This window comes from Salvelinus sp. IW2-2015, linkage group LG4q.2 (assembly GCF_002910315.2).
Source record: "Salvelinus sp. IW2-2015 linkage group LG4q.2, ASM291031v2, whole genome shotgun sequence".
In the NCBI taxonomy this organism is placed as follows: domain Eukaryota; kingdom Metazoa; phylum Chordata; class Actinopteri; order Salmoniformes; family Salmonidae; genus Salvelinus; species Salvelinus sp. IW2-2015.
In genome coordinates, this window is record NC_036843.1 from 16,937,883 (window position 1) to 16,953,365 (window position 15,483).

At 42.8% G+C, this 15,483-nt stretch overlaps 1 protein-coding gene across 1 annotated transcript in view; it reads left to right on the top strand.

Moving 5' to 3' along the window:
- Positions 1-5,630: 5,630 nt before the first annotated feature.
- kcnk10b (potassium channel, subfamily K, member 10b) overlaps positions 5,631-15,483 on the top strand; it is a 26,816-nt gene continuing 16,963 nt past the window's right edge. The window contains 2 exon segments of the mRNA XM_070443287.1: positions 5,631-6,004; positions 6,006-6,102. Coding sequence (XP_070299388.1) covers positions 5,631-6,004; positions 6,006-6,102 — 471 coding nt within the window.

Genomic DNA, 15,483 nt, shown 5'->3' on the forward strand with positions numbered 1-15,483 from the left:
AACGTTCCTCTCACTGTTCAAACTGCGTTTTTTTTCAGCAAACTTAACATGGTATATATTTGTATGAACATAATAAAAATTCAACAACTGAGACATAAAACTGAACAAGTTCCACAGACATGTGACTAAATGGAAAAATGTGTCCCTGAACAAAGGGGGGGTCAAAATCAAAAGTAACAGTCAGTGTCTGGTGTGGCCACCAGCTATATTAAATACTGCAGGGCATCTCAGCCTCATGAATTGCACCAGATTTGCCAGTTCTTGCTGTGAGATGTTACCCCACTTCCACCAAGGCACCTGCAAGTTCCCGGACATTTCTGATCCAACAGGTCCCAGACGTGCTCAATGGGATTGAGATCCGGGCTCTTCACTGGCCATGGCAGAACACTGACATTCCTGTCTTGCAGGAAATCACGCACAGAATGAGCAGTATGGCTGGTGGCATTGTCACGCTGGAGGGTTCATGTTTCATGTCAGGATGAGCCTGCAGGAAGGGTACCACATAAGGGAGGAGGATGTCTTCCCTGTAACGCACAGCGTTGAGATTGCCTGTAATGACAACAGCTCAGTCCGATGATGCTGTGACACACCAGCCCAGACCATGACGGACCCTCAACCTCCAAATTGATCCCGCTCCAGAGTACAGGCCTCAGTGTAACGCTCATTCCTTCGACGATAAACACGAATCCGCGACTCGTCAGTGAAGAGCACTTTTTGCCACTCCTGTCTGGTCCAGCGACGGTGGGTTTGTGCCCATAGGCGACATTGTTGCCTGTGATGTCTGGTGAGGACCTGCCTTACAACAGGCCTACAAGCCCTCAGTCCAGCCTCTCTCAGCCTATTGCGGACAGTCTGAGCACTGATGGAGGGATTGTGTGTTCCTGGTGTAACTCAGGCAGTTGTTGTTGCCATCCTGTACCTGTCCCGCAGGTGTGATGTTCGGATGTACCGATCCTATGCAGGTGTTGTTACACGTGGTCTGCCACTGCGAGGACGATCAGCTGTCCGTCCTGTCTCCCTGTAGCGCTGTCTTAGGCGTCTCACAGTACGGACATTGCAATTTATTGCCCTGGCCACATCTGCAGTCCTCATGCCTCCTTGCAGCATGCCTAAGGCACGTTCACGCAGATGAGCAGGGACCCTGGGCATCTGTCTTTTGGTGTTTTCCAGAGTCAGTAGAAAGGCCTCTTTAGTGTCCTAAGCTTTCATAACTGTGACCTTAATTGCCTACCGTCTGTAAGCTGTTAGTGTCTTAACGACCGATCCACAGGTGCATGTTCATGAATTGTTTATTGTTCATTGAACAAGCATGGGAAACAGTGTTTAAACCCTTTACAAGAAGATCTGTGAAGTTATTTGGATTTTTACGAATTATCTTTGAAAGACAGGGTCCTGAAAAAGGAATGTTTCTTTTTTRACTGAGTTTATCTTGCCTGTTGGGTTCAGATGTACAGTAGGCTACAGCGTGTTCTTCGTTGGGGATAGATAGAGGGGGGATAGGACAGCTGCTGGGGAGATGCCCATTCAGACCATTGGGAATTACCGGGCAGAGACAGAAACTTTTTTCCTGACATTCTTTATGCTATGATCTGATTCAGTATTTGCTTGTGGTCCTCTACTGAACCCACACAGACAGACTCCTTTTATGATCCATGCACACCACTAGTTAATCATTATCCTCAAGCTTAAAGGAGGTGTTTCACCATACAGCTGCTAGGCTGAATAAATTAATATTCTGACCTCCCACTGTGCCATAATAGTGTAGGTGTCAGACTGTTTTGGTGTCCGATTATACATTTGGAATTTGTGTGGCTTAGCATCAGATGTTTCTGCCTGTTTTAAATGCACAAGAAGGTATGAAAGGATCATACCATAGTCACCAATTATCATCATCATGGCCTGTGGATACAAGTAAAAAAAACAACTTCATCATCCAGTAACTCTTCTTGGACTTAGATCCCCCAGTGCATCACCTCACACTTGTCTTTGTCCTGTCAGCGTTCAGTATTCCTCTTGTAAAGTCTGGATGAGAGACAGAGGTGGAAGACCAAGGGCAGTAGGAATGTATTGGATAAAAGCATTAGCCTACTCTCCCACATAATCAAATCATGTGGAACTATGGAAATCAATAGGAGGCAGGTTCGGATCTTGTAACACAATTCATGATTAATGTTGTATACAGTATTTTGTGAAATCTGAACTTGGAGCACAATAGTAATTTCAAAACCACGGTAGGTTTGAGATATGAGATATATAATATAGTGAAATACTGTACACAGAAAGCCTACAGTGTATATTGAAAAATACAATTCTTTACAAATCATGCATTTTCTCTCAGGTATGCTGACACTACTGTATTAAATGTACAAATTACATATAGTATGCAATGTATGAGATATATACTGCAACCAAGTCGCACAGTTCCCCACCTTGGGTGACCTCCCCCATCTCCCCGCTGGCGTGCATTTATGACATTTGGAAAGCAAGGACCCAGAGTGGCATTTATCCCCCTCTCTTACTGGCCACGCTCGTCTGTTAGACAGATTGAATCCTTCTTTTTTCTATTGAAGAGGGTGGTTTAGCACCTCTCGCCAATGCTCTCCGAGTCTCTGTGTATCAACAACACCTTGTCCTCCCCTTGATATCAAAGCACCCACCGCATAAAGTTGTTTAGATACGGCTGTGGAAATTAGAATTGAGGCTTGAATACAAAACAATTCTCACTGTGGTAGCAARTTATGTCTGTTATAGATTATGGGGATATTATCTACATGCATGCTACGACATCCACACTTTAATCGCTGGATGCTACTTATCATTGCGCACTTATGTTTATTACGGGTGATAGCTKCAGAACTCACCACTGTGTTTTATATCAAAATGTGGGTTGGAATTCGCTGTCCACGAGACGAGAACAACATGCTCTCGTGTTTGTCTATAAAGCACTTCTGAATAATCTACCTTCTTTTTTATCATCACTTATCAATATTAGAATTAGAATTCCTAAAATCAGGTCTCAAGCATAGATTACACTTGAGGCCCATGCGATTTCCACAGAGTTGGGTATGGCTGCCTTTTCCTGTTACGCTCCTTGCCTATGGAATAGCCTGCAGACTAAACTTAAACTTGAGACTCTTGTCCCCCTTGCCCATTTAAAATATTTATTGGAGGATTTWAATTTTRATATTGCTTGTAATTGCTTCGGGTAATGCAAGTTCTTGTGCTGTTAGGGGAATAACCTGTGTGTAAATGTAATAACCTGCTACTGTATTTTTTTGTGTTATCTGTGATCGTTTTGTTTGTCTTGTGTAGTTTCTTAATCATTGTACCTAAATTGTATGTGTAAACAGGTATATGCATGGCACAGCTGTAAGAGACCTTGGTCTCAGTCTGTGTTCCTTGTGGAAATAAAGGTAGAATAATAATTGTCACATGGTGCCTTCAGAAAGTATTCATACCCCTTGACTCATTCCATATTTTGTTGTGTTCCAAAATGGATAAAAAATATATTTAAAAATAATCGGTGAAAACATGGTTTTTGAAATATGAAATACAGAAATATCCAATTTACATAAGTATTCATTCCCCTGAGTCAATACTTTGTAGAACCACCTTTGTCGGCAAATACAGCTTTGAGTTGTCTTGGGTATGTCTGTATCAGCTTTGCACATCTGAATTTGTAGATTTCATCCCATTCTTCCTGGCAGATTTTCTTAAGCTCTGTTAAATTAGATGTGGAGTCTTTTCAATGGGATTCAAGTCTTCAAGGACTTTCACATTCTTGTTCTAAAGCCACTGCAGCGTTGCTTTGGCTGTATGCTTGGGGTCATTGTCCTGTTGGAACGTAAATCTTTTCCCCATTCTAAGGTCGTTTGCACTCTGAAGTAGGTTCTCATCAAGGATTTGGCTTAGAGCTGACCCCATTTAGTTGACTGGTTGATTGTTTTGTCAATAGGCTGTTGGTTGACCAAGATTTGTTTTTGTAGTCGAGCAGTGGCAAATATATTTAAAAAATCACTTCACATGAGACACCTGTCCGATTTGCGCCCGTCTCAGTAGACGAATCCGTTCAGGAGACCGTGGCATTGGTCTAAGAAGAAGGGGAGTGTGGCTAAGATGCACAAGGCACATCTCTCTCCAGAATGCCATTTAATTGTTTCATAACTTCCTTGTGTGAATTGCTTGCCCTTTGATTGTTAGTGTCTATCAATTCGCCATTATATATATCACCAGTAGTAGCGTACATTTAATGTTAATACCCATGATTTCTAATCGGCAATGTTTGTTAGGTTACGGTAATTAATGCATTCAATATATTATTATTATTACAGTCGTTTACTGTTGTCATTGTCGGAGTGGACACGCTATTTGCAGAGCTCACAACCTATGCTACACTTGTGAGAAACACGTTTCTTTTTTATTTCATTGCATTAACGAGTGTTTATAATTTATTCATTGTCTTTTGTTTGGAGCACTCCTGTCAATGTTGAGAAAGGACGCGCACCTGATTACGCATATAAAGTAGGTCTAGGCTACCWGGCCTGCGCGCAAATGTAGGCCTATAAATGTGCTCATTTGGGGATGTCTGATAGTATTTCTGATTGGGTTATCTCACCAGCACTAATGACCTGTGGAGCTTCTCAATGTAAACAGTTTGTTTTTAGAATCCATTGAGAATGACAATAGTTCCTCAAGTATTAGAAACATAGCTCCAGCTCTCTCTCTGATAACAACTCAGCATGAAAAGGAAACATGTAAGGTTCTGATCCAGTGGAAATACCTGATTACTTATTATCCTGTGCACAAATTGCATACATGTGCAGAACACTGAGGGCCAAGAATATTTTATACAATGTTGCAAGTTTGCTAGTGTTTCAAGTTCATTGCAGACAGTCCATCCACGAGGAGGGGGGTTGGAAACAGTTTTTTTCTTCTGGTTGATCTTGATCTCTTTATAAATACATTTGATTTGATATTATAACACACATAGTGTCTCTATATATGGAAGACTCGGTCAAGATTTCTTTTGTTGGGTGGACAGCTCTAAACTTACGCTATTCATTGGTAAACGTTAATCAAATACAACCACCGACTGTTTCCTCATTGCTGTTGCTCTAAAATGGCAACTATGTGCTAATCCACATGTGCCAAATGAATCTCAACAAGTAAACCGTGAGGGGTTGTATTTGATTAACGTTTAATTAAAAAGTATGGATTTCAGCAAACAAAGAAAGGTATGCAACAACAGAGAACAAACCTAGGTACAGTGTTTCAGAATTTACATTTTTTAAGTATCATGCAAAATGAAATAAAAGGAGTCTGAGGTTCATTTAAAAAAACAACTCTGTGGAGGTGTTTAAGTGCTTGGCAATGCTACTCCAGGCTGTATGGAATGGGGCATCTGTCCAGGGCTGCAGGCTGGAGTAGCACACAAATGGCTTGTATCATTAGTCTGCTGGGATAGATGGATACAGTTATCCCATCTGCGTCTCTGTTAGTTTCTAGAACTTTGATACTGAAGTTGCAGAGGACCATGCCCCATACTGTAGCTGTTTTTGAGTGTTATTCAGGGATGGAAAGGTTAATGACAACATTTAAGCTCCTAAAAGCTACATTCTCAGACGTTAATTATGAAAATAGTTTGCTTGTACTTTGCTAACTTGTACTTTATACGCTCTCTACTTCGTTTAGTGGCGGTCCAGACCAACTTGGCCCCTCCCAAGAAGGTCCAATCAGGGATGATCCAGTCTAGCCTTGTCCAGGCCAGTGTGGCGGCCATGCAGAACCCCATGGGCTGTAATTCCAAGGGGGCCAACGGCCACTGCCCCTTACCCCGGCTCTCCGTCTCCTCCCGCTCCGCCAGCGTGGTGGCCAGCATGGACACAACCGGTGACCTCTCGGCCCTCCACTCTGTGATGAAGTGGAAGACAGTGGTGGCGGTTTTCGTGGTGGTTGTAGCCTTCTTGGTGGGGGGCGGCCTGGCCTTCCGGGCCCTGGAGCAGCCCTCAGAGCAACCAGAAGGACAGCATCACCCTAGAAAAAGCTTTGTTCCTGCGGAAGCACCCATGTGTCACGCCTGCTGAGCTGGAAGCACTGATCAAGGTGAGTGTTGCTGGGGATGTGTGTGAATGTGTGCATTTGTGTGTACGTGTGGGTCAATGGCGAGTAGCACGATGAATGGTGATGGTTATCATGCCCATAGGGGCACAGGGATACGTGCCCCCTCAGATTTATCCTGTTTGTTTTTCTCTGTAATACACCTAGCCACCTAGCAATTTTATGAAGTTGGCTTTAGCTAGACCAGATAGGTTTCCAATCTCCCAACATCAAAACTAGATACCAAGAAGCCATTTCAGGTTATCAATCAAGTTAGAGTAGCTAGCTTGTCTAATTATCTTAGCTGGCATGCCTACTGGCATGGTTGGTAGACTTTAAAAAGCAAACAATAACTAAATAAGACTCACAATCTTTGACCCAGTTTTGAGCATAGATGCAGAGAAGCATATTTAGTTTATGTTTATATGAACACTAACCTCTTCAAATTCGATTRTATGTTCTGGAGCAATTTTGAGTACCCATGTCAATGTAAATGGACTTAGGTATTAGCACATCTCAAAAGTTCTAGATGTGCAGCAGTAGTGCAGATGTACATAGATCTGAGGAGTATCTGAGGAGTTATATAGATGCCCAGCTAGTGAAATGTAAAATAGGGTTGTTTGTATAGATGTTACATTATTAATCCTGCTTTAATAGCTTGTTAGAGTTCCTCCAGTGGTGCCCATGAGTCAGGATGAGTTATGAGCTAGGAACTTCCTTCCTATGAGCCTACCATGGACACACACACACACCCCACTGACTACACACTGGCCGGCTGTGTGTTCTAATTAATATGTCATGTGCCCTTCTTAAAGTAAACACAATAAGAGCCCCAGGGTTTGTCAGTAGCCATGGTATTAATCATGGTAGCTACAGTATAATGAACAATGACACATCATGTATATAAACATCCACTTCAGGCATCATGTTAGTTAAGTGGCATAATTGACCAGCCGTCTTATGTTACATAACTGTCAGCTGAGAAACAGGACTTGGGGGAATAACTGAATAGCTGATTGTCTGGGTAAGAAATGCAGCCTTACTTAAAAAGTTGTAACTGCTGCAACCTCTAGAAATGTCCTTGGGCCTGATATTGTGAATAATTAAGGCTATGTATTGATTTGTTGCTCTTTATCGACGCCCACATATAGGAAAATAAGCTGGTGGTCACTGGTCATGGCAGAGTTCATGTTTCTTTTATGTAACAACAAGATGTAGAAACAGAGCTTTGTTTGTGTGGGAAAAAGGGAAAAATTGTAAACAATGACAGAGTATTATTGGAAGTTGTTGTTTATATTGTACATACCAGTAAGCACACATCTCTAGCAGAACCCTCCAAGAATATACCTTAGACTGACCAATGATGCAAATCAGTCTCTAAGATTAACCTGGATCTGAGGACCTGCAGTTGATTTAAAGCTAGKATGATGTTTACTGCCTCCAGTAAACAGTGACCTACACAGAAACTGATTAAATGTGTCGGTTGGGCCTCTTTCTGCAAGGACCTAGGCTCATGAACCTTTCAAAGCGGTGAAAATAACAAGCAGAAAATACCAATCACAGACTGGCTCTAAAGGGCCATCCACACCAAGGACGATAACTATAAGGATAAATATAAAAAAAAAATTCTTCTAATTCTAGTCAACAGGAGCGATCACACTACAACGATAACTACAAAAAGAGTGGAAAATGATAACGAGAGCTATCGTTTCGATCAATTTCAGTGATCTACCCATCTACCTACCTACCAACCAACCAGAGTGTAATTGGGATTTTAGAAATCAAAAGCGGACCAAGTCATATCAAGCTCTGAAATGACAGCTAATTTTCCCTTTTAATTTGTTTGAACTGTTTTCCATTGACATTTATATCCATTAAGGATGCTGCTGCKTGATTTCACCTGGTCAGAAAAATGGCTAGCTGACGTCAGATGGCGTTAGCTCTCTATGGCAAGAAGTTCAAATTCATGTTTTGAAACATTGTTGCCGAGGTCTGAGTGGCAAACAGCAAGGCTCATACAAACCTGTGCTGCTGCAAACTAAATGATAGCTAGAAGCACGAGGAAATAATGTGTTTAAAAACAGCATACACTCTTAGATAAAAAAGGGGTTCTAGACAGGTTGGTTGTTTAGCAACAAAACCGAAGCGTGTCATGTATACTCCCTCTCCGGCCTCTAGGTCATCAGGCTGCTGATTATCCCACACACCTGTCACCATCGTCAAGCGCACCTGCGCCTCATGACACTCACCTGGACTCCATCTGGCGATTATCTTGATTATCTTCCCTATATCTGTCACTCCCCTTGGTTCTTTCCTCAGGTGTTATTGACTCTGTTTTCATGTTGGTGCGTTGTTTGTGTTTCTTTTATTTAATAAAACACTCACTCCTTGAACTTGCTTACCGACTCTCYGCGCACTCGTTACAGTGTGTGCAACTAGGGGGGAAACAGACAGGGTTGGCTTCGATCAGTGGTTACCAACCTTTTCTGAGTCAAGATCACTTTGAGTCAAAATGCAAGCCGAGATCCAACGCTCAGATTTTTTTTTAAACATGACAAACTTAAGCCTATGCAACATTAACCAATTAAAAACAATTCTGTAGCAATGAGGTTTGTGCAGTAGGCTATAGGCCAWATATATTATCACTTGAATTGCCCTGTCAATGTTGTTCTTCTCAGACAATTTTGAAATTATATTTACAATTTTTAGGTACATGACCACACTGGTAATAGATAATTTGTTGTATTACTTGTGATCCACAGCTAAGTGAGCATAATATAATATAATATACTATATATTTATTTTACTGAACTGATGGCCTGCATCTGGTGGTCAGTCTGAAGGGGGGGAGGTAGCAGTTGTGAGGCTGCCTCTCTCCTGACTCTCCCTCCCTCTGCTCTCCCTCCCTCTGCTCTCCCTCCCTCTGCTCTCCCTCCGCTGAGAAAAGGGAACACAGTCTTCCAGCTGATGGTAAACTCAAGTCGCACTGCATTATTTCTGCCTCATGCACCTATTCATGTTATTACTCCTATGACCAGAGAAAGTTAAATATTCCTTGCTAATAATAAGCTTATCAGAACACTTTGGTATACTCATTCATTGCAGCTGCAGTGCTGGTTGGGAGAACGCACATTTTATAGCTTATATGTGTTGTACAAAGTGTTGACTGTGCTGAAACAAATTTAAAAAATAGGAAGTAAGGCTTTATCATAGTTGTTTTTTACATAAGTGTTTGATGATCGACTAGAAATGCCTTGGAGATCGACCAGTCGGTGATCACTGGCTTAGATTGTTGACTACATGTAAACTATAATTAGTCTCCAATGTTTTATTAAAAACATGAATGAGCACTTGTCTCTCAAATATATTGTTACAGTTTTTGGTTAGCTAGCTAGCGAATTTGAGCCATATTAACAATGACATGAAATCAGTCAAAACACCTCAAAACAAGACATGGTATCAATAACAAGACGGAACTAGCTGAAATGAGTGACTTACGATTCCCCACATGGCAGTTGTCTTGTCATTGTTGGTAGCTACATGTATATGTCCATCCAGTATCACAACAACCGAAGGACTTCTGCCCCATTGAAGCGTGCACATCGTTTTCCTGACTTTGTCAGCTAACCCATTGTGAGGGATCAGCCAGATGAAGTGGTCCGACTGCGCCCTCTCCTGGAGGTGGGCCGCAGTACAGCCACTACTGATGAGCTCACCTGAGGGCAATTGACTAATTGTTGTTGGTGCTCTCTTAAGGACCTGACTGAAGAGCAAAAAGAGGCAGAATGATTACGAATTCCACAGCACTATGATTCTCTGTTATAGGTTCGGCTCAAGCTGTTGGTTTGGCGTTTAGTACCAACTGGTCGTTTTTTTGTTGTTGTTTGTTTGMTTAGGGGAGAGTTGAAAGAAAAACACCCAATACAGTCACGTCTCTGCGTCTCATTTCGTGCTGTCCCGCTTAGGATCATGTTAGTGAATGGGTACGGCCTTTCACCCCATCTATAGAACCTTTTGGTAAATTATAAATTTAACTGCCATTCTAATTAAAAAAATAATCAATTCCAGCATGATAACTTGAGGACATGGTTGAACAAATATATGAAGCCAAAGTCATATGATAAACTATAGGATAGATAAATAAATTGAAACGTTATTCGAATTTGAGCACGTTTGTAAGCTAACTAACAATAAAAGCTAGGCTACTTTAATTTGCCACTCTACAAGCTAGCCAGCTAGCTTATGGAATATGGGATATGCCAAATAGAGCTACAGACCCAGCCTGACATTGGAAATTAGCTAATTGTTTGTTTTATTTCAGTATTTCAGTGTGTAGTCATTTGAAGGGTAGCCTATATATCATGAAGCCATTAGAAGACTCTTGCTGTCTGAGAGGAGGTATTTATAATTAATTTAACTAGAAGTCTTGGTGATTCAGTAGCCTAGTTACAGTGGCTTGCAAAAGTATTCACCCCCTTGACATGTTTCCTATTTTGTTGCCTTACAACCTGGAATTAAAATTGATTTTTATTTGGATTTCATGTAATGACCATACACAAAATAGTCAAAATTGGTGAAGTGAAATGGAAAAAAAACATGTTTAAAAAACTTTTTTTTAAAGAAGGGAAAAGTTGTCCGTGCATATACAGTGGGGCAAAAAAGTATTTAGTCAGCCACCAATTGTGCAAGTTCTCCCACTTAAAAAGATGCCTTCAGAAGTCACATTATTAGTTAAATAAAGTCCACCTGTGTGCAATCTAAGTGTCACATGATCTGTCACATGATCTCAGTATATATACAGTCGTGGCCAAAAGTTTTGAGAATGACACAAATATTAATTTCCACAAAGTTTGCAGCTTCAGTGTCTTTAGATATTTTCTTCAGATGTTACTATGGAATACTGAAGTATAATTACAAGCATTTCATAAGTGTCAAAGGCTTTTATTGACAATTACATGAAGTTGATGCAAAGAGTCAATCTTTGCAGTGTTGACCCTTCTTTTTCAAGACCTCTGCAAACCACCCTGGCATGCTGTCAATGAACTTCTGGGCCACATCCTGACTGATGGCAGCCCATTCTTGCATAATCAATGCTTGGAGTTTGTCAGAATTTGTTGGTTTTTGTTTGTCCACCTGCCTCTTGAGGATTGACCGCAAGTTCTCAGTGGGATTATGGTTTGGGGAGTAACCTGACCATGGACCCAAAATATCGATGAACCTTTTGAGGATCTCAGGACCCATGCCAAATTCTTTTAGTTTCCTGAGGGAGAATAGGCTTTGTCGTGGCCTCTTCATGAATGTCTTGGTGGGTTTGGACCATTCTAGTTTGTTGTTGATGTGGACACCAAGGAACTTGAAGCATGGGGGTGTGCTCGGTCCTCCATTTCCTGTAGTCCACAATCATCTCCTTAGTCTTGGTTACGTTGAGGGATAGGTTGTTATTCTGACACCACCCGGCCAGGTCTCTGACTTCCTCCCTATAGGCTGTCGTTGTCYTCGGTGATCAGGCCTACCACTGTTGTGTCGTTTGCAAACTTAATGATGGTGTTGGAGTCGTGCCTGGCCATGCAGTCGTGGGTGAACAGGGAGTACAGGAGGGGACTGACCACGCACCCCTGGGGAGCTCCCGTGTTGAGGATCAGCGTGGCAGATGTGTTGCTACCTACCCTCACCACCTGGGGAGGGCCCGTCAGGAAGTCCAGGATCCAGTTGCAGAGGGAGGTGTTTAGTCCCAGAGTCCTTAGCTTAGTGATGAGCTTCGTGGGCACTATGGTGTTGAACGCTGAGCTGTAGTTGATGAACATCATTCTCACATAGGTGTTCCTTTTGTCCAGTTGACAAAGGACGGTATAGAGTGCGATTGAGATTGCGTCATCTGTGGATCTGTTGGGGCGGTATGCGAATTGGAGTGTGTCTAGGGTGTCCGGGAGGATGCTGTCGATGTGAGCCATGACCAGCCTTTCAAAGCACTTCATGGCTACCGACGTGAGTGCCACAGGGCGGTAATCATTTCGCCAGGTAACCTTCGCTTCCTTGGTCACAGGGACTATGGTGGTCTGCTTGAAACATGTAGGTATTACAGACTCGGTCAGGGAGAGGTTGAAAATGTCAGTGAAGACACTTGACAGTTGGTCCGCGCATTATTTGAGTACACGTCCTGGTAATCCGTCTGGCACAGTGGCTTTGTGAATGTTGACCTGTTTAAAGGTTTGGCCTCCACATCGAGAGCGTTATCACACAGTTATCCAGAACAGCTGGTGCTCTCGTGCATGCTTCAGTGTTGCTTGCCTCGAAGCGAGCATAAAAAGGCATTTAGCTCGTCTGGTAGGCTCGCGTCTGGCTTCCCCTTTGTAGTCCGTAATAGTTTTCTAGCCCTGCCACATCCGACGAGCATCAGAGCTGGTGTAGTATGATTCAATCTTAATCCTGTATTGATGCTTTGCTTGTTTGATGGTTCGTCTGAGGGCATAGTGGGATTTCCTATAAGCGTCCGGATTAGTCTCCTGCCCCTTGAAAGCGGCAGCTCTAGCCTTTAGCTCGATGCGGATGTTGCCTGTAATCCATGGCTTCTTGTTGGGATATGTACAACATGTACATGTACATGTACAATATGTCACTGTGGGGACAACGTCATCGATGCACTTATTGATGAAGCCGATGACTGTGGTGGTGTATTCCTCAATGCCATTGGATGAATCCCGGAACATATTCCAGTCTGTGCTAGCAAAACAGTCCTGTAGTCTAGCATCCACGTCATTTGACCACTTCCGTATTGAGCAAGTCACTGGTTCTTCCTGCTTTAGTTTTCGCTTGTTAACAGGAATCAGGAGGATAGAATTGTGGTCAGATTTGCCAAATGGAGGGTGGGGGAGAGCTTTGTATGCATCTCTGTGTGTGGAGTGAAGGTGGTCTAGGATTTTTTCRRCCTGGTTGCATATGGGGAGGCAGGGTAGCCTAGTGGTTAGAGCATTGGACTAGTAACCAAAAGGTTGCAAGATCAAATCCCCGAGCTGACAAGGTAAAAATCTGTTGTTCTTCCCCTGAACAAGGTAGTTAACCTYCTGTTCCTAGGCCGTCACTGAAAATAAGAATTTGTTCTTAACTGACTTGCCTAGTTAAATAAAGGTAAAATAATGTGACATGCTAGTAAAAATTTGGTAAAACTGATTTAAGTTTGCCTGCATTAAAGTCTCCAGCCACTAGGAGCGCCGCTTCTGGGTGAGCATTTTCTTCTTTGCATTAAGGCCTTATTGAGTTGGTTGAGAGCAGTCTTAGTGCCAGCTTCGCTTTGTGGTGGTAAATAGACGGCTACGAATAATACAGATGAGAACTCTCTTGGTAGATTGTCATAAGGTACTCTACCTCAGGTGAGCAATACCTTGAGACCTCTTTAATGTTACACGTCGCGCACCAGCTGTTATTGACAAAGACACACACCGCCACCCCTCGTCTTACCAGAGGTAGCGTCTCTGTTCTGCCGGTGCATGGAAAATACCACCAGCTCTATATTGTCCATTTCTAAATTCAGCCACGTCTCGGTGAAACATAAGATGTTACAGTTTTTAATGTCCAGTTGGTAGGATAATRGTAATAGTAGGTCATCAATTTTATTTTCTAACAATTAGCAAGGAGAATGGAAGGCATTGGGAGTTTCCTCGCTCGCCTCCGGCTTCTCAGAAGGAACCCCAATCTGCGTCCCCTTTTTAGAGTTAACTACACCTCAGATTGCATCCCAAATAAATGCTTCACAGAGTTCAAGTAACAGACACATCTCAACATCAACTGTTCAGAGGAGACTGCGTGAATCAGGCCTTCATGGTCAAATTGCTGCACAAGCAATGGACATTACACCGGTGGAAATCTGTCCTTTGGTCTGATGAGTGCAAATTTGAGATTTTTGGTGCCAACCGCCATGTCTTTGTGAGACGCAGAGTAGGTGAACGGATGATCTCTGAATATGTGGTTCCCACCGTGAAGCAAGGAGGAAGAGGTGTGATGGTGTGGGGGTACTTTGCTGGTGACACTGTCAGTGATTTATTTAGAATTCATAGTCCCACTAAGCGCAAAAAAAGATTGGCGTATCACTGCAGAATGCTGTGGTAGCCATGCTGGGTATGTGTGCCTTGAATTCTAAATAAATCAGTAGTGGTTTCTTTGCAGCAATTCGACCATGAAGGCCTGATTCACGTCGTCTCCTCTGAACAGTTGATGTTGAGATGGGTCTGTTACTTGAACTCTGTGAAGCATTTAGTTGGGCTGCAATTAACTCTAAAAAGGGTTGAATAACAACCACAGTGGTTGTAGAGGGTACAACATGTCAGCACCTCAGGAGGAAATCTTAGCTGGCTTTGAGAGAGAGCGAGAGAGATAGAGAGTGGAGACCCCGCTCGAACGAGTCCGAGGGGGTGCAAAACTGGACAGGAAGATCACGTCAGTGACTCAAGCCTGGAACGACGTGACGCACCCTTCCTAGGGAAGTCATGGGATAGCGCCAGTAAGTCAGCCCCCGTAATAGAGGCAGAGAATACCAGTGGAGAGAGGGGAGCTGGCCAGGCAGAGACATTAAGGACGGTTCGTCACTCCAGTGCATTGCCGTTCACCTTGCACTCCTGGGCCAGACTACACCCGATCATAGGGCCTACTGAAGAAAGGAGTCTTCAGTAAAGACTGAGTCTACGTCTCTCACATGAATAGGCAGACCATTCCATAAAAATTGAGCTCTATAGGAGAAAGCCCTGCCTCCAGCTGTTTGCTTAGAAATTGTAGGACAATAAGGAGGCCTGCGTCTTGTGACCTTAGCGTACATGTAGGTATGTACAGCAGGACCAAATCAGAGAGATAGGTAGGAACAAGCCTTATCACTCCATGCTCACGTCTACTTTGCTTTCTGTTCACCTCTGTTTGGCGCACGGGCATTTATTGAGTTCGCTCAGCATCCACGGTGCCCTTTCCCATGGGGCATGCTGTCCTTCCCATTCAGAGTGTTCTCTTCTCTAGTTGCCTGCACCTAGGATAATCCAATGTTCATCGTAATCTTTTGTTTCGCGCATATTTATTTTATTTATCACCCTCCCGAATTCCGCATGACAACCAGGGGAAGATGTGTGACGTGTTTTGTACAGTCCAAGTGCCAAGGCCTTTTATAGAGAGTATCTTGAAGAGAGACATAGCTTCTTGAAATTTCACTTTTTCCAGAAAATGGGCTGTAAAAAGAGTTATGTTTCACTTAGAGAAATAATTAAACCTGTTTTAGAAACTAGAAGGTGTTTTATATCCAAAGGTAATAAATAATATGGCATATTGTACGAGCAAGATTGAGTACGAGGCCGTTTGAAATGGGCACCTTTTTTTCTGGCTACTCAATAATTCCCTTGCAGCCATAACAGG